This window comes from Hordeum vulgare, chromosome 5H (assembly GCF_904849725.1).
Source record: "Hordeum vulgare subsp. vulgare chromosome 5H, MorexV3_pseudomolecules_assembly, whole genome shotgun sequence".
In the NCBI taxonomy this organism is placed as follows: domain Eukaryota; kingdom Viridiplantae; phylum Streptophyta; class Magnoliopsida; order Poales; family Poaceae; genus Hordeum; species Hordeum vulgare.
Window position 1 is genome coordinate 167,720,429 of NC_058522.1, and position 19,759 is coordinate 167,740,187.

Below are 19,759 nucleotides of genomic sequence, written 5' to 3' on the forward strand. Positions count from 1 at the left end.
ATGGTAGCTCAGGATATCTACAATCAGTTTGAATGGTGATCCAGTAATAGGATAGATGGTTAGGCATCTAGGCATCTTTTAGTTTATTCTAAATTATTTCGCTGCTTCCTCATAACTTGTTCAGAGCTGCAAATTATTTAATTGCTTTTTTTTTAATAAAGTGGTTGCATGCATGTATCGATGCAGAGGTGAGAGAAAATCCTCATTTTCTAAAGAAAATAGAAGCAACAATAGCGATGGAAGCAGCGGCGCGGGCTACTAGCAAGGCAGCGGACATGTCAGGCTTGCAGGCAAGTGTGCCAGGCGTGTCGAGGCGAGTGGGGCAGGGGCGAGCAGGACAAGCGGCGGCTCGCGAGAAGGTGGAGCGGCGCAGCGGCGGCGGCTGATCGGGGTGGCTAGGGTAGGCTGATAACATGTGAAAGAATTGAAAGAATTATTTGGTGCCCATATATAACACGTACAGAGTAGTTCTGTCCATGACAAAAACCCTAATTACAGAGTATAGATTAACAGTGGTGGAGCATGAAACAAAATTAAGAAGGCAAGAACTAAGGGTGGGCCAATAGCTTACTCAGTGGGTCATCTTCTGTTATTGAACCAAATTCAGATCAAATTCTTAAAGAAAATCCAAAATAGAAGGACGAGCCATGGCCCTGATTGGTCCCCAAAGGGATCCACCCCTGTAGATTAGGAAGAAAAGCGGGACAACTACACCTAATACATAAAAGTGTAAATGCGAAACAAACACAATCATCCGTCAACATTAGTTGAATAGATTCTAAAATTATGATGGACTACTATTCTACATGTAGCTGCAATCAGTTCATTTAAAGGATGTAGCAAGCTATCCACATGCAGTAAACTAAAGGGTTGAACGTGTTTTGCTGCGTCGTTGGTGTTATTAAACTTCTATAAAAAGATTACTGTCCTATTTCAAAATATTAGGTGCATTTGTTTTTTGAAAAGTCAAACCTCTTTAAGTTACACCAAATTTATATCAAATCAATGTCATTAGCTTTATCATGAAATAAATTTAGTCAGATTAAAAAAACTGTCTTTTCAAAAGCTAATACACCTTATATTTTTAAAGAGTATTTGGTTTGACGAGTTGGTAAGATGAGAGAGCGTGTTTTATATTTATTTATAATGCGGTATTATGGTGGCCTTTAACAGTGTGATTCTAGGTTATCTGCTAATCAATTCATACTTATTTGATGAAATTTACTACGTTAATGACTATGTATTATATTAATGCTATAGTACCACATGTGCACATTTCTTTTTTCTATATGGTGAGGTGATGTGTGAGGTTGATATGCTTTTATAAGTTGGTTGATATGATTATTTGAGAAAAATCGTTGACCCTGTCAAAATATGAACCAAATAAATTAAATACCACTGGGAGAGCTTAAAATTAAGGAATTAAAAGAATGAAATGAGAGCTCATTAAGAAATTATTGACCCAGTCAAAATTGAGTGACCCAATTCTAAATTAAAGTCCTTAATATATTAGGAGGCCTCTAAAATTAGAAAGCTTAAAAGAATAGAATGATAGAGCTCCTTGAAAGTTTATGAGCCGGTCAAAATCCAATGATCCAATTTTAACTTGAAGACTTCAATTGATTGTGAGGCCTTTAAAATTAGGGAGCTTAGTGTCATAGAGGATTGTAAACTCATTATTCTTGATCGACTTCAAGCTGATGGCCAGCCATTTGAAATGTGGCTTGGAGCGGGCGCTGGACTGGGAGTCAATTTTAGAACAAAAACGGATAACTCTACTCAAGATGTTGTAATACCGCAGTTGTAATATATAATGATAATAGTTGGTGTTCTCCGTTCTGTTTTGCAAAATCATGCAAGAGACATAGATACAGCAGCCGAACGCAGCGTCACTCCATCTGTCTCCCACCTCGTCTCTGGAGCAGTGGCAGCAGCGATATATGTCTGCCACCAATGACAATGCATGTTACACAGTGAAACACCAGGAGGCAAAAATCAGAAATTAACAGGAAAAAAGAACAAGAAAAATAACTTGTCTTCATAAGGTGATGCCATTAGTCCAAAAGTTTCGCAAAAAGAAACTATTCTGACAAGCAGTCTTTCAGCTGAACATATCAATGTTATGTGCACTTGTTCTTTTAGTTGAAAACAATAGAGGAAGCCCGACAATAAACTTTACAGGGAACGTAGAAGAGAAAATTACAAGCTCGACAAATAATGCCTGGGAGTAGAGTAGGTGTGATGCCTCCAAACAGCTCATGCATTGTTTTTGTGTTTATCGGTCCGTGCTTGGGTACATTACTAGGGTAAATTTATAGTTTAAGAATTTAATGCAGCTGCAAGGATGATCTTGCTCTCAAAGAAATACCAATGCATGGACGCAAGTTTACTTGGACAAACAATCAAGTCTCAGTTAACTGGACCAGGTATTATGTTTAGTCGAATGGGAAGGCTTATTCTCTCATTGCTTGCTGCAAAGCCAGCCGCCTCTGATGACTCTGGTCATTGTCCTTTGCTCCTGGGCATGAATGATATCAAGCTGGGAAGGAAGAGACTTCACTTCAAACGGATTAAACTCGAGGGATTTCAGGATGCGGTTGAGGCGCCATGGGCTTCGGTTCTAGCTCTCTCCTGCCTCTTTGAAACTCTGTCTCGCAAACTACAAGCAGCAGCTAAAGTGTAACAAAGTTGGAGCCAAAAAAAGGTGGGGCACATGAAATCTCAGCTTGGACTTGCCAGAGAAGTGCTACACCAACTGGAAATTGCCCAAGATAGTGTGTTTTATCACCAAGGGAAATTTGGTTGAAGCTGGCTCTCTCCTCTATGTTGCAGACCATTGCACGGTTGCGGTCACGATTAGTTGGCTCAGCGAGGGAGACGCCAACACTGCATTGTTTCATGCCCAAGCACGTTATCGCAAGAAAAAGGATTTTGTGGCACAATTAGTCTATGGTGGCCAGGTTTATACCGATCAGATGGATAAGGCTGAAATAATAGATAACTTCTATATCAACCTGTTGGGGAAGAATGCAGAATGGGAAAACACGATCAACCTTGAAGCTCTTGGGATTCCCTCTCATGATCTCTCGGAGCTTGACGCTCCTTTCTCATACGAGGAAATATGAAACACGATCAACTTGCTACCTCTGGATGAAGCACCAGGCCTAGTCGGTTTTGTTAGGAAATATGCGACTTGTATTCCCATGAGGCCATAGGCCGGTATATATACATATACAGGTGTGTAGAATATGCAGAAAACCCCTTATACAATAGGATAAATACAAAAGGTTACATGCCTATATATATAGTACTCTAACACCCCCCTCAAACTCATGGTGGATGAACAACACTGAGTTTGGAGAGATAGAAGCCATGTTGCGCTCGAGTCTGGGCCTTCGTCATAAAATCCACCAACTGTAACTCAGAAGGCACATACTGAAGAGCAATAACCTGATCTTGCACACCAACGCGCACATAAAAAGCATCAACACCAATATGCTTGGTGAGTTCATGCTTCACATGATCGCACGCAATGCTAATAGCATCTCTAGTGTCAGATAATAGCAGAGTACGTGTAGTAACAGAAACACCAAAATCCTGAAATAACCACCGTAACCAAGTCACCTCTGCCGTCAAAAGAGCCACAGCTCGTAACTCAGCCTCTGCACTCGAACGGAAAACTACAATCTATTTCTTCGTTTTCCAGGCAATGAGAGAACCACCAAGAAAAACACAGTAAGCAAAAAGTGAACGGCAATCTAAGGGATCACTAGACCACGTAGCATCCGAATAGGCTTGAAGCTGTAAAGAGCTGGAGCGAAGAAAGAATAGACGGCGAGAGATCGTGCCTCGAAGATATCGGAGAACACGAAGGAGGTGACTATAGTGAACCGAAGTGGGAGCAGAGACAAACCGACTCATAATATGAACCGAATAAGAGATATCTGAACGAGTGACGGCTAGATAGACAAGACTGTCAACAAGATGACGTTAATGCGTCGGATCACATAGGGGTCACCATCAGTATCACAGAGGTGAACATTGAGCTCCATGGGAGTCTCAACAATGCGATCATCAGTAAGAGCAGCACGAGCAAGAAGATCATGTATATACTTTTTTTGGGATATAAAAAAGCCATCAAAGGTAGAAGAGACTTCAATCCCAAGAAAGTAGCGAAGAGGTCCAAGATCGGACATAAGAAACTGCTCACTAAGACGGGCCTTGACAAAGGCAATATACTCGGGGTCGTCACCAATGATGATCATGTCATCAACATAGAGAAGAAGAAGAGTACGACCATGAGGAGAAAGGTGGACAAATAATGCCGGATCATGAGCACTCGCTGAAAAACCAGCGGCAACCACCACAGAGGCAAAACGCTCAAACCAAACGCGAGGGACTAGCTTAAGGCCATAGAGAGAGCGACAGAGACGACATACCATGCCATCAGGAACAGAATACCCAGGTGGTGGCTGCATGTATACCTCCTCACACAGCTCACCGTTAAGAACTGCATTCTTAACATCAAGCTGAGATACAGACCAGTGGTGACCAGTGGCGTGCAGAGGCCACATCAAGAAATGTACGAATAGTGGTCATATGGGCTACAGAAGCAAAAGTCTCGTCGTAATCACGACCATGCTCTTGCTGAAAGCCACGAGCCACAAGACGAGCTTTGTAACGTTCAAGAAAACCATCGAAGCGAGTCTTAACCTTATAGACCCACTTACAAGTGATGGGACGGACACCTGAAGGAAGAGAAACAAGATCTCATGTACCAGTGTGTTCAAGAGCAACGACCTCCTCTGTCATAGCAAACTGCCATTCAGGATGAACAATAGCCTACGATTAGAAGTCGGCTCCAGAACAACAGCACTGGCGGTTGGAAATCCAAGGCGATCAACAGGCGGACGAGGACAAGGACGCAAGCCATAGGTAGGCTGAGACGAGGAGGACGACACATCAGCAGATGCATCCACATTAGTGAATGACGAGTGTAATACTGAGGAAAAGAAGGAAGAATACGAGGAGGAATCACCGCGGTACAATCAGGGGGTGGAGACGAAGAAGTCACCGAGGATGAAGGTGCAGAATCCGGTGACATGCGAGGTGAGGAAACCGTGGGAGAAGGTGGCGGGGAATCAGCAAGAGGTGGAGAAGCCGTGTTAGTTGAACGAATAGACAAAGGCTCGATGGGGGTGATAGGTGTATCAGGAAAAGTAAGGAAAGAGATATCCTCCATTGAAAAGGTTGAGGAAGATGGACGCGGGTAGAAGGGACGAGACTCATCAAAAGTCACATCCCGAGAAATACGCATCCGACGACCGATAGGATCCCAACAACGATAGCCCTTATGCTCATCACTATAGCCTAGGAAGCCAGACTCAACAGACTGAGCGGTCAGTTTGGTGCGTTCGCGAGGGGCAAGAAGAACATAGCAAACACAACAAAACAAACGAAGAACTGAGTAATCGGGAGAACGATCAAAAAGACGCTCGAAAGGAACACCACCCTGCAAAGCAGTGGACGGCTGAAGGTTGATGAGATAGGTGGAAGTGGAGACAGCCTCAACCCAAAAGTGAGGCGGAAGAAAGGCAGCAATCATCATCGCACGAGTCGTCTCAAGAAGGTGACGATGCTTGCGCTCAGCCACGTCATTCTGAGCATGAGCACCAGGACAAGAGAACTGAGCAAGAGTACCCTACTCAACAAGAAATCCACGCAACATTAGATATACTCTCCAGCAAAATCAGCACGAAACACACGAAACACACGAATATGCGTAGAGAACTGAGTGTGAACCATGGCAGCAAAACTCTTATAGATAGATAAGACCTCACTACGAGAAGACATGAAATATATCCACGTGTCGAGAGAAATCATCTATAAAGATAATATAGTAGCGATGGCCGCCCTTCGAAGCAAAGGGAGCTGGACCCCAGACATCAGAGTGAACAAGGTCAAAAGTACGCTGAAACACGGTCGCGCTATGAGGATAAGGTAACTGAACCTGTTTACCAAGCTGACAACCCTGACAGTCTAAAGACACATCGCCGGAGACGGATCCAAGAAGACCACGCCGAACTATGGATGAGAGACGAGAGCCACATAAGTGACCAAGGCGATGATGTCACTGCTGAAAAGAGTTGGTAGACAATGCAAGAGAGGTGGAGAGACTGGCTGCGGTGGCAGCGGATGGAAGGTGAAGCCAGTCAAGCTCCCAGAGACCCTGACAGTCACGGCGCCAAGGGCCAGCACCAAGAAGAGCACCAGTGTGACGGTCCAGAACGGAACATGAGTCAAAGTCGAGAATGACCCTGCAACCAGACTCAACAAGCTGACCACCAGAAATGAGTTGCACGGTAAGTCGAGGAACATGAGCAACATCGGGAATATGAAAAGAAGAAGTGCTAAGAGTGCCTCGGCCAGTAACCGGGAGAGAAGTACCATTAGCAGTCAGAACATGAACAAGAGAATCGAGAGGTCGGGTAGATGACAGAGTGGATGAATCATGAGTCACGTGAAAAGATGCTCCAGTATCAAGAATCCATGGAGATGTACCTGCTTGTGTAGAAGGTGGTCTCACAATGCCAGGAGAGTCCATACCAGAACCAGCAGAACCTGTCGATGGAGGACCAGAGGATGGAGCTAGCAGGCATCGTAAGTGCATAATCTCCTGCTCCGTCAGGGACACAAGTGAAGATGTCGATGTAGAGGCACCCGACAGCAGGGCGCGAAGTCGCACAATCTCCTCCTCAGTGAAGTACACAGCTGAAGTAGGCGTCGTAGTGGCATCGGGAGAGAAGCGGCCGCCACCACCTGTCGAAGCCGCTAGAAATGATGGTGTAGCATGACCAGTATCGTCCGCAAAGGCCGATGGAGAAGACGAGGCCGTATGCAGACAAGCGCCAAGCGCCAAGGGAAGACGCGTGTGCGAAGAGCAGTCAATGAAGTCATATGCACCAGTACCGCCGGTGAAAGTCACGAGAGGTGCTGGAGAAGAGCGACATTCACCGGTGGAAGTCGCGAGAGGAGTCGGTGTAGAGCGACAATCAACATATGTGGAGCTCACAGGAGGAGCAGCAAAAGACCTACCAACACAGCCTGCGGAAGACGTCGAAGGGGACGACATGACAGTCGAACGACCCATATGCGAGATGGGAGTAGTGAAGAAAACACCGTCAGGAGTCATGGGAGTCATGGGCAGCAAGTGACATGCGGACCCGACGAAAACATCTCTCTTTTTTTTCTTTTCCTTTTCTTTTTTTTACTCTTTTTTTTTGTCAACAAGCAAGCCGACAGTCGTGCGCAGGCGTGAACTACACCGATATCCACCAGCGATCAGAAGGATTCGTATCCACCAGTAGGCACAGACTGGCAGCGGAATCTGGCGAGGGCAGTAGAGTTCAGCAGCCGGCAGCGAAATCTGGCGAGACGGTATTTGCCACCGGATCCGGCGGATGGCAGTGAGCTCCAGCAATGGGCAGCGACCCCCGACTTCGATCCAACACAGGAACAGCCGGAGCAGCAGGCAGCTGCGGAACAGAGCAGATCACAGCAACACAGGAGGCTGTAGAAGTTAATCATGTTGTTTTTGTAGGATTAGGAAAGAAAGCCAAACCGAGTCCTAGTAGTATTAGGATTCCTAGTCCTAATCTATTTCCATAGTCCCTTGTGGACATGTATAAAAGACACCCTAGGAGTGTTGATTGTAACACCAGAAAAACGGCAAGCAATACGCACCACCAAATACCAGTTTCGTTTTGTTTGATTCGCTACGTTCCGTCGAGTCGATCAACTCATTCAGTCAACCACAAGCTAGCTATAGGATCCATCCACCTGCCTGCTAGCTTGCTAGTGTACCTGAAGCTCCGGGAGGACTTTGAGGGTCCAAAAGCCAACAGAGGCTTCAGCAACGGAGAATTTGTCTGGACAAGTGCACGAACATGCACACACAGGTCACACCCTTCACGGATGGTGTAGGAGCAGCAGGTGAGCCAAGCACAAGCCCACGTGCAAGCACACTCCACGGGCAGATGGGCGTCACGGAATCAGGCCAGCTTCGAGCAGAACGCGTGTCCGCTCGCAAAGGAGTAGAGACCCAGCGCGTGGAGACCCTCAGACGTAGACGAATGTGGCGGGGCGGCACGTGATGAGGCGGCCTGGCGTGATCTGCAACGGATCGGGAGAAGAGGAAACACAGCGGCCGCCGGTCAGAAAAAAACGGTGGCGCACGACGGGATCGAGCACGAGTTGCGGCGTGCGAAAAAGAAGCCCTAGGGCTCTAATGCCATGTTAGAAAATATGCAACTTGTATTCCCATAAGGCCATAGACCGGTATATATACATGTACAGGTATAGGATATGCAGGAAACCCCTTATACAATAGGGTAAATATGAAAAGGTTACATGGCTATATATATGTACTCTAACAGGTTTCACAGGGCATTTTTATAGAGTACGTTGATCATTAATCAAAAAAGTGATGGAGGCAATATCAGCAGTTTGGAGCGGAAATTCCAAAATTTTGAGACTCTCAATTCTGCTTTTGTTACGCTGCCCAAAAAAGAGGGAGCAGTCTCTGCCAAGGATTTTCATCCCATAAGCCTTGTTCATAGCCTTGCCAAGCTCGTCACTAAATTGTTGGCTAATAGACTTGCTGGCTGGTTGCAGCAAATGGTTTCCCCAATCAGAGTGCTTTTATTAAGGGAAGGTTGATACAAGACAGTTTCATGTTTGTGCAGCAAACAGCAAGATTTTTGCACCAACAAAAGCTTCCTCGTTTTCTTCTCAAGTTGGACATATCAAAAGCTTTTGGTTTGGGTTTTCGGCAAATATGGCGAGATATCATCAGTTGTTTATTGGGCTCCTCCACTACTCGGATTTTACTCAATGGGATTCCCGGTGAGGTGATCTTATACCGGCAAGGATTACGGCCGGGAGACACGCTTTCTCCTATGCTATTTAACTTAGTGATGGATGTTCTTGGCTATCCAAGGCAGAAAATAATGGTTTGCTGCAGCCACTTTCCTCCAGAGCTCTCGAACACCGGATTTCTTTATACGCTGATGACATGGTGCACTTCCTTCGTCCGGAGACAATTGACATTGGGATCACTATGGATATACTCAATCTTTTTGGGGATGCATCCGGCCTCAAAACAAATGTCCGTGAGAGTAGTGTTTTCCCTATTCGATGTGAGGAGGAGAATATTGAGGTGATACGCCATCATCTTCCATGTGAGGTTTCAGATTTTCTTTGCCGATATCTAGGGCTGCCACTATCCCTGAAGAGGCTCACAAAGGTTCGGGTTCAGCCCATCATCGACCGGAAGCTGACCAACTTCCAGGATGGAAAGCCGATCTTATGAGTAGGGCGGGTCGAGGGATTCAAGTTCAGTTTGTGGTGACTGCCATGCTAATCTATTTGGTGATGGCACTAGACCTGTCACAATGGGTCATAAAAGCAATTGACAAAATCAGAAGAGGGTTCCTTTGGCAAGGAAGAAAAGAGGTGAACTGGGATCACTGCATTGTCGCTTGGGGAAAAGTTGTGTGGCCTCATGAGCTGGAAGGCCTGGGGATTTCAGATTTAAAGAGCCTGGGATGGGCGCTTTGACTGCGATGGCTATGGCTACAAAAACCTGAAGCACACAGGCCATGGGGCATGTTTCCAATTCAGGTACAAGAACAAGTTAAAGCTTTCTTTTCAATAGCTGTAGTCACTGAAGTGGGGGATGGAACTCACACTATTTTCTGGGAGGATAGATGGCTCCATGAGCAGCGCATTATGGACATTGTCACCCCACCTGTATGCCATCGTATCTAAAAGAATTGTCAAAAAGCGTACGGTCACAGAAGCTATTAACGAACACCTCTGGATTTCGGACGCACGAGGAGCTTCATCCATTGGAGAACTTGTCGAGTACCTCCATCTCTGGGATCTTCTCATGGACTTCTCACTGCAGCCTGAAGTGGAGAACATGCACATATGGCGTCTTTCCCCCACTGGTCATTATTCAGCAAAATCTGCATATGAAGATCTTTTTCAGGGAGCAATTCAATTCAGACCATGGGAGAAAACTTGGGCCCTTGGAAAATGCAAAACAATTCTATGGCTAGTGGCGCATGACAGGTGCTGGACTGCTGATCAGCTTGCGCGCCGTGGACTTTCCCATCCAGAACTTTGTGTGTTGTGTGATCAGGATCAAGAAACGATCAACCATCTAGTAGTGTCCTTCCCCTTTGCAAGGCGATTTTGGTACTCTATCCTATGTCAAGTTGGGTTGCAGCACCTTGCTCCCCAACCAACTGAAACGTCATTTGATGATTGGTGGGACAAAGCGTGGCAAACAACTCCTGATCAGCTAAATAAGGGATTCAATTCTATGGTGGCCCTGGGTGTTTGGATTCTTTGGACTCACCCCAATGCCTGTGTGTTTGACGGAGCAGTTCCAAGCATGGAAAGAGCGCTGGACACTGCCGGCGATGAGTGGCGTCTTTGGGAGATTGCAGGTGCATGGGGCCTCTCTTCCTTGACTGCTCCAGCCCTTGGAGTTTAGTTGTTTATGTTAGAGTTATAATACAAGTCATGTATCCTTCTGTAATTATCCCAATGTATAAGGGGTTTCCTGCATATAGTCCACCACCTGTACATGTATATATATACCGGCCTATGGCCTCATGGTAATACAAGTTGCTTTCCTAACATGGTATTAGAGCCTAGGTCTTTTTTGCACGCGCAACTCGTGCCTTTTCCGATCTAGTTTTCCCCCCGCTGGTACCAGCCTCGTCCCGCACGTGGAGGTGCTCCCGCCGCCGCGTCTCTCCCCTCTCCCGACGCGCGCCAGCAGGATCGATCTGCAGGGCCGCCCACGCGCCTGCCAGATCCGCTCCTCCCCGCGTCACCAAACCGCCCGGCCGCTTCAGTCGCCGCCGCCCTCCCTCGCTCTGCCGCGCATCGCCCCGCACCGCCCGGACTGCTGCAGTCGCCGCCGCCTATAATACAAGTCATGTATCCTTCTGTAATTATCCCAATGTATAAGGGGTTTCCTGCATATAGTCCACCACCTGTACATGTATATATATACCGGCCTATGGCCTCATGGTAATACAAGTTGCTTTCCTAACAGTTTAGTCGTGGTCCTGTTTGGTTGTTTTTTCTTTATTGATATACAGGCGAGAATATAAGGTGAGAACTACAGTGAGTAGCGTGTTTCAGTGGGCGTTGTATGGATTCTTGTCCCATTTCTTCTTCTTAATATAATGATACACAGATCTCCTGCGTGTTCGAGAAGAAAAGAACACGAAGAAAATAGTCCCTCCGTCCCAAATAAGTGTCGGTGATTTAGCACAAAGTTCTAACTTTGAACTAAATCAGCGACACTTATTTTGGGATGGAGGGAGTAGCATTTTGTCTTTATTTCTTCCAAAATTGTAAATATAATGTGACAAGCTGGTACCTTCCCACTATCCACGGTGGCCATTAGAGCAACATGTTGTTTGTCAAAACCAAATTCATAGAAGTAATACATCCTGCAAAATATTATCTCATAAAGTAATTTAACAACAGAAGCCATTGCTTGTGTACTATTCCCTTGAAAATTGAGAGAAATAACCTTATACCCTCCTGATCCTTAACTTTAATTGTTCGAGCTGAGTATATTTTTGCACTGCCTATGAAATGAAACAAATAACATAGTTAACATATTAGGACAGTCTCCAAAGCATTCCAAATGGGTATATCATGTTAACTGTCAGACACTATTGTCACAAGCTGAACTACTATACCTCACAAAATTCAGGGATTCGGAAACTAGCCCCGAATTAAGAGGGGATCTACCAAGGGTTTCTATTTCTTGGAAGAGGAAAGTAGTGCCAAACCACTCCAGTGGCGGCTAGGCTTTATCACAATTACAACTCGATGCCCGATCTGTCTAGAATCACTGGCTTTGTACCATTACAATCCAAAGGCTTGGTAAAACTAAAAAGAGAGGGATGACAACGACATCACGGGAAACAGTAAATGGCGGGTAAAAGTAACTAAGTGGCAGCCGTGGGGATCCTACATCTGCAGCGTCCTCTTCTTATTGACTTGCTCACCAGTTCATCGAGGTCATTACAGCCGTTGATTCTGTCCTCGGATGATCTCATACCTTCCAGCTAGTGTCAGACGAGGAACAGTAAACAGAAGGTGTCACTTTTGTTCAGGATTCAGAACCGTGTGCACGCTAGAAGATCAGACTTGTTTTCAACACGTGAAGAGGAAAACCTTATGGATAAACACTGATAGCACCTTGAGGTCTGGGTATAAGCTTGCCGTTAAGTGTGGCCATGATCATCCAATAGAGGAAGGTGGGGAGTGGGAATCACATCAGGTCCAATATGTTGCCTTAGTAGACTGACATGGAATGTTGAGTGTAACTTGCAATTGTCAGGGAGTAACAGTTTCTATGAAGTGGGCATAGAACTACATAGAACTCATAATGCAGCTTCAGATTTCTTTGAATACCGAGAGAAGTGTCTCTCTAATGTTGGATCTTTAAGTAGACCATATCTCCAACATAGAATTCTCTTTTCTTCTCTTGTCGGCAAAGTGCTTCATCATTGCGCTTTGAGGAGGTTGTCCTTGATGGGTATCCCTCTTGCATGAGTACTGCTCCTGTCCCATATCCAATAGCATCTGCTTCCAGGACAAAAGGTTGGGTAATGCTAGGACAGGTCCATGTGTGAGTTTGTGCTTCAATTTTTAAAAGCCCTTGACTTGAGCTTTAATCCAGCTGAAAGATTTCTTTTTCAGAGAGTCAAATAGGGGGCAACAAAGAATTCCATGATTCTGAAATTATCATGTAGTATCCTGTCAAGCCCATAAAGCTCCTAAGTTATGTGAGGCCTGTTAGATGTGTATAGTCCCTTGTATGTATATCCTCATTGTATAAGGGGTTTCTTGCACTTTCACCACATGTATATGTCCTTTGGTCCCTGTGAATGCCAGTTGCTCATTTATCCAACATGGTATCAGATGCCTGGTTGTCACTCCCGCACGCTGCAGCTCCGTGCGCGCTCTACCTCCCCCGTCGCAGCCGCTGCTGCTAGCCGCCATTCCTAGCTCCTGCCGCCCCCTGCCCAGCCTCGCTCGCCGTCGGCCGCCCCTCCCCCGTCGCAGCCGCTGCTGCTTGCCGCCTTCTCCAGCTCGGCCTCCCCGGGATCCAACACCGGCAGGCCGTCTCCCGCTCGGCCTCCACCGGACCGCCTCCAGCTCGGCCTCGCCCGAATCAATCGCCGGCTGGCCCTGCCGCTCTCCACTCGGGTCGGACTCGCCCGGCTTCGTTGTCGGCCGGCCGCCTCCTGCCCTCGTCCGGCCACGGCTGCTGCCCGCCCGCCCCTGGCTCCGCAGGTCGGCCGCCCCCTGCCCAGCCTCGACGTCGGCCAGCCCTCGTCCGACCGAGGCTGCTGCATCTGGCGCTCGCCTGGTAGCCGTCGTCACCCTACCGCTCTCCGTCGGGCTGATCCAGATCGGGATCGGTCTGGGTTGACTCTATGGGGAAAAAAAAGAGAGAGATATCAGCATGTCTTCTTCAAGCTATGTCGTTGTTCCTCGGTGCTCGGTGGTCTTCGACGGCACCAACTATGCTGAATTTGTGGGCTTCATGTGTATCCACATGCGCGGTCTTCTGTTGTGGGGCGTTCTCTCTGGTGAGCTCCCCTGTCCGCCATGCCCTGTTGCTCCTGTGGCTCCTGCCCCGTCTATGCCGCCTGTTCTGGCTGTTGATGCTTCCCAAGCTGATCGGGATGCAACCAAGGCTCTCGGCGATGCTGCGGTCGATGCTTATGATCAACAGGTATCAGCTTATTCAAATGCTCTTTCTGTCTACCGAGATGATCTGTTTGCTTATACTCAGCGGTGCAACGATGATGCTCGGGCTGTTGTTGTTCTCACTGCGAGTGTCCTCCCTCAATTTGCCTCGGAGTTCATGGGTCTCGGCGCTATTGCAGCAATGTGGTCCTATCTCTGTCAGCGCTATCAGACCTCTGATGATGCTCTCTACTTATCTGTGGTGCGTCAGGAGCACGCTCTTCAGCAAGGTGACTCTTCTGTTGATGAGTTCTACACACAAAGTTTCGCCATCTGGGGCCAGCTTGACGCTCTTCGGACAGCTATTTGTGGAGCTTGTCGTTGTTGCCAGACTATGCGGTCCGACTTGGAGTTTCAGCGTGTCCATGAGTTCTTTGCTCGCCTCCGCTCCGAGTTTGAGCCTCGGCGTGCTCACTTGCTTGCTCGTTGTCGTGTTCCTATCACAGAGGTACTTGTTGAGCGTCGTGCTGAGGAGACCCGCCTTCGTTCTGCTAGGTTGCTTGCGGTTCCTTCTGTGTTGGTTGTTCGAGCTCCTGTGCCATCTGCTCGTCCCACTGCACCGCCGCTCCTGCCCACACCCGCAGGGGGTGGGTCGCCCTCCGTATGCTGAGAAGGGCCGATCGCGCCGTGATACATTCCGTGGCTACTGCTCCAGGCCAGGTCACCCAGAGACTGATTGTCGCCAGAAACAACGAGACCAGAGAGGCATTCTTCCTTCAGTGGGACTCCTGCATCTTCCTCGACTCCGTCACTCACTGATCAGGACATTATACGGCTCAAGCGCCTCCTGGCTTCCTCTGGCTCTTCATCAACGGGTTCCACTGCCGTTGTGACCGCTCCCACCCCTTCATCACCATCGGCACCTACACAGTCAAGTACATCTTCGTGGGTTCTAGATTCTGGAGCTTCTTTTCATATGTCTTATGATTCTTCCGCGTTGTCTTCTCTTCAACCTCTTGATTCACCTGTTAACATTCTCACTACCGATGGCACACCCCTTCCTGTTGTTAGTTGTGGCACCCTTTCTACTCCGTCTTTTTCTGTTCCTAACGTTTCTCATGTTCCCCGTCTTACCATGAATCTCTTCTCCGCTGCCCAACTTACTGATTTTGGTTGTCGTGTAATTCTTGATACCGACTCTTGCTCTATTCAGGATCTTCGCACCAAGGCTCTGGTTGGTGCTGGCCCTCGGCGCTATAAGTCGGAGGGTCTTTGGGAGGTTAACTGGCTTCATGTTCCTTCCGCTGCCACCACGTCTGCCAGTTCTCATGCACTTGCTGCCTCCTCTTCTGCGACCTTACAGCAGTGGCATCATCGACTTGGTCACCTATGTGGTTCCCGCTTGTTGTCGTTGCTGCGTCAGGGTGTCTTAGGGTCTGTCTCTAGAGATGTATCTTCACATTGTAATGGTTGTAGACTTGGCAAACAGACTCAATTACCTTATCCTACTAGTGAGTCGGTATCTCAGCGTCCTTTTGACTTAGTTCATTCTGATGTGTGGGGTCCAGCTCCCTTTGATTCGAAAGGTGGCCATCGCTATCATGTTCTGTTTATTATTGATTTCTCTCGCTACACTTGGCTATACTTTATTAAATCTCGTAGCGAAGTTCTCTCTACATACAAATGATTTGATGCCATAGTTCACACCCAGTTTTCCACGCCTATTCGTACTTTTCGTGCTGACTCCGCTAGAGAGTATATCTCCCAGATGTTGCGTGCCTTTCTCGCGGAATAGGGTACTCTTGCCCAGTTCTCATGTCCTGGTGCCCACGCTCAGAATGGCGCTGCGGAACGCAAGCACCGTCATCTACTTGAGACGGCCCGTGCGTTGATGATCGTTGCTTCCCTTCCACCCCATTTTTGGGCTGAGGCCGTCTCCGCATCCACCTGTCTCATCAACATTCAGCCATCGACTGCATTGCAGGGTGGCATTCCTATGGAGTGTCTCACTGGTCGTTCTCCTGACTACTCAGCTCTCCGTATGTTTGGGTGTGTATGCTATGTTCTTCTTGCCCCGCGAGAACGCACCAAATTGATTGCTCAGTCTGTCGAGTGTGTTTTTCTTGGCTACGGTGATGAGCACAAGGGCTATCACTGTTGGGATCCTGTTGGTCGTCGGTTGCGCATTTCGCGTGATGTGACTTTTGATGAGTCTCGTTCTTACTACCCCCGCCCTTCCTCCTCGAGCTTTTTTGTGGACGATATTTCTTTTCTTCTTCTTCCCGATACACCCTCCTATGTGCCTCCTGTCTCCCCCCTTCCTCCGGCACATCTTCCTCTTCCTCATCCACCACAGACGTCACCTTCCCCTCAGTCCTTCTCCCCACCCTCAGCATCTGTATCTCCTTCTACTCCATCCTCCTCCCCACCCTCATCATCCGTCTCTCCTTTTCCTCTCCACTACACTCGCCGCCCTCGTAGTGAAGATGATCCTACTGATGCGCCCTCCACTTCCGGAGCGCCTCTCTTCACGCCTCCCCCGGCTCATAACCTTCGCGCTCGGCCTCAACCCCCCCCCCCCCTAACCTGACCGATATTCTCCTGACCATTATGGTCTCTCTGTTGTAGCTGAGCCCACTTCTTATCGGGCTGCCATGACTCAGCCTAAATGGCAGCTTGCGGTGGCCGAGGAGCTTGCCGCAATTGCACCTGGGATCTGGTTTCCCTCCCTTCCGGTGTTCGTCCCATCACCTGCAAGTGGGTCTATAAGATTAAGACTCGCTCCAATGGTTCTCTTGAGAGCTACGAAGCTCGTCTTGTGGCTCGTGGTTTTCAGCAGGAGCAAGGACGCAATTATAATGAGACATTTGCTCCTGTAGCCCACATGACCACTGTCCGCACTCTCGTTGTTGTGGCTTCTGTTCGTCATTGGTCTGTGTCTCAACTTGACGTCCAGAACGCTTTTCTCAATGGTGAGTTACTCGAGGAGGTTTATATGCAGCCACCACCGGGGTACCATGCTCCTGATGGTATGGTCTGCCGCCTTCGACGCTCCCTCTATGGTCTAAAACAGGCCCCTCGCGCCTGGTTTGAGCGTTTCGCCTCTGTGGTGACTACCGCGGGCTTCTCTCCCAGTGATCATGACCCCGCGCTGTTTGTTCACACGTCTCCTCGTGGTCGGACTCTTCTCCTTATCTATGTTGATGACATGATCATCACTGGTGATGACCCCGACTACATTGCCTTTGTTAAGGCCCGCCTTCGCGACCAGTTCCTCATGTCTGATCTTGGTCCCTATTAGACTTAGGTTTTGGGGAACTTGCTCAACCCTCTATGGGGTGGCCTGTCATATATATATATATATATATACATATATATGCATATATATACATATGCAAAGATGTACAAAGAGTCCTATACCGATACGGTATGGAATATACAGATAAGCTACCTATACAAAGTCTAACACCCTCCCTCAATCTCAACTCACTCCTGAAGCATCGAGGAGGTTGAGATTGCGCCTGCACACCTCAAACATGGGAGAAGGTAGAGGCTTGGTGAAGATGTCTGCAAGTTGATCTTTGGAAGAGATAAACCTGATTTGTAGTAGCTTCTGTGCAACACGTTCCCTCACAAAATGATAGTCAAACTCAATCTGTTTGGTTCGTGCATGCAACACCGGGTTTGTCGATAGGAACATAGCACCAATATTATCGCATCATAAGACCGGAGGATGTGGTTGAGAGACCCCCAGCTCTCTGAGTAGTGACTCAATCCATATAAGCTCAGCAGTTGCATTGGCAACTGCTTTATACTCTGCTTCTGTGCTGCAACGGGAAACAGTGGCTTCACAGCATACCCCCCCCCCCCCCCCCCCGCGTAGATCGTCGGTCATCAGGACAACCAGCCCAATATCAGCATCTGAGAATGCAGAAAGAACTCTAGAGGGACTGGGACGTAGATGAAGTCCATAGGAGATGGTGAGACCCACATACCGCAGGATGCGCTTCACAGCAAACCAGTGCACATCAGTTGGAGCATGAAGATACTGACATACTCTGTTCACCGCAAATGAGAGATCAGGACGTGTGATCGTTAGGTACTGCAAACCACCAACAAGACTTCGATACTCAGTCGCATCCTCAGGAGAGAGAAGAGTACCATCAAGAGCCGAGAGCTTGTCAGTGGAGGACATCGGTGTAGGAGAGACCTTGCACTTAAGCATACCAGCACGTAGTAAAAGATCAAGAGAGTACTTCTTCTGAGTGAGAGCAAGGCTGCCATTAGACCGATGAGCAACCTCAATACCCAGGAAGAAATGAAGCTGTCCCAAATCCCTGACTGCAAAGTCTCTACGTAGGGCAGCCACAAGCGCATCAGCCGCCGCTGTAGAAGAGCTGACCAGGATGATATCATCCACGTACACAAGCAGATACACAGTCACATCCGGGCGCTGAAACAAGAACAGAAAAGTGTCAGCTGTCAAAGGAACGAAACCATGAGTGTGGAGAGCTGAAGCCAGGCGAGCATGCCAAGCACGAGGCGCCTGTTTCAACCCATAGAGCGCCTTCGTCAGACGGCAGAGATAATGCGGCTGAGTGTGATCGACAAATCCTGGTGGCTGTCGCATGCAGACCTCTTCGTCAAGCAGCCCATGAAGAAAAGCATTCTGCACATCAAGTTGACGAAGCGACCATCCACAAGAGACTGCTAGAGACAGGAGAAGCCGAATAGTAGTGGGCTTAACAACGGGGCTGAAAGTATCCTCATAATCCAGACCATGACGTTGTTTGAAGCCCTTTGCCACAAGACGTGCTTTGTAGCGCTCAATAGAACCATCGGCATGTTTCTTCACCTTGAATACCCATTTCGAATCGATGATGTTGACACGAGGTGGAGGAGGAACAAGTGTCCAGGTCTCATTCTGGAGAAGAGCACGATATTCTTGTTCCATAGCAGCCCTCCAGTGTGGGATACTCATAGCAGCCTGATAACTCCGTGGTTCGGCAGTAGGATCAGCGACAACATGAGCCATGCAAGCAGCAAGATATGCAACAGTGCCGTCAGTGTGCGTCTTGGGACGGATGATACCACTGTGGCTGCGTGTATGCGGACGCTGCGGAGCAGCGAGCACAGGAGCAGACACAACAGCCGAAGCAGGCGGCGCAGGTGCAGGTGAAGAAGAATCCGGCGATGGTGGAGGGCCAGGCGACGGTGGCTCAGGCGACATGTGTGTCGCTGGACTGAGCACAGCCAACCCAGGCATAGGAAGCAACGGTGTAGCCTGCACAGGCGACGGTGGTGATGATGGAGGCGATTCCGGGCAAGGAGGCGGTGTCACGGGCCTCTCAGGAGCGGCCGTCATCATGTCCCGCCTTGACATGTCGCCAGGGGCGGAGTCAATAGCAGGAGCCGGTGCATGCTCCGGGGACAACACAGGAGTGTCATCCGGGAGAAGCTCCAAGCGAGCACCACGTCCAGTACCTGCACCATGGTTAGGCAACAACAAGGGCGAGTATGCAACATCTTCAAATTGGCCAGGCATAACAGGAGATGAATGCATGGAGGGAGGTGTGTCGGATGATTGTGGCATGGCTGAAAAAGGGGAAGACATTCTCATCAAAGACAACATCACGAGAGATGTACACACTATTTGTGGGCACATGGAGACACTTATAGCCTTTATGGAGAGAACTATACTCTAGAAACACACATTTTTTAGAACGGAACTCAAGTTTTCGAGTATTATAGGGACGAAGATGAGACCAACATGCACACCCGAACACCTTAAGAAGGGTATAGTCAGGGGTTTCGTTTAAGAGAAGCTCAATAGGAGTTTTCATATTAAGGAGACGCGTAGGTAATCGATTAATAAGAAAACATGCAGTAGCAAATGCATCACTCCAAAAGCGAAAAGGTACCGAAGCATGTGCAAGGAGTGTGAGGCCAGTCTCAACGACGTGGC

General features: G+C 48.2%; 1 protein-coding gene across 6 annotated transcripts in view; it reads right to left on the reverse strand.

Moving 5' to 3' along the window:
- Nucleotides 1-1,422: 1,422 nt before the first annotated feature.
- Nucleotides 1,423-19,759, reverse strand: part of LOC123398920 — a 30,129-nt gene continuing 11,792 nt past the window's right edge. Inside the window, exons 5-9 of one of the 6 annotated variants that reach the window (XR_006610285.1) lie at nucleotides 11,618-11,675; nucleotides 11,462-11,534; nucleotides 9,929-10,028; nucleotides 9,748-9,824; nucleotides 1,786-1,944 (exon numbers count right to left, since the gene is read on the reverse strand). Coding sequence is in view for 3 of the 6 variants with exons in the window: in XM_045093358.1 (XP_044949293.1) it covers nucleotides 1,616-1,944 (329 nt within the window). In the remaining 3 variants the exon portion in view is untranslated. Of the gene's footprint in view, nucleotides 1,945-9,747; nucleotides 10,029-11,461; nucleotides 11,535-11,617; nucleotides 11,676-19,759 lie in introns of all 6 variants that reach the window. The other 5 variants (XR_006610286.1, XR_006610284.1, XM_045093359.1 and 2 more) reach the window with 5 other exon arrangements.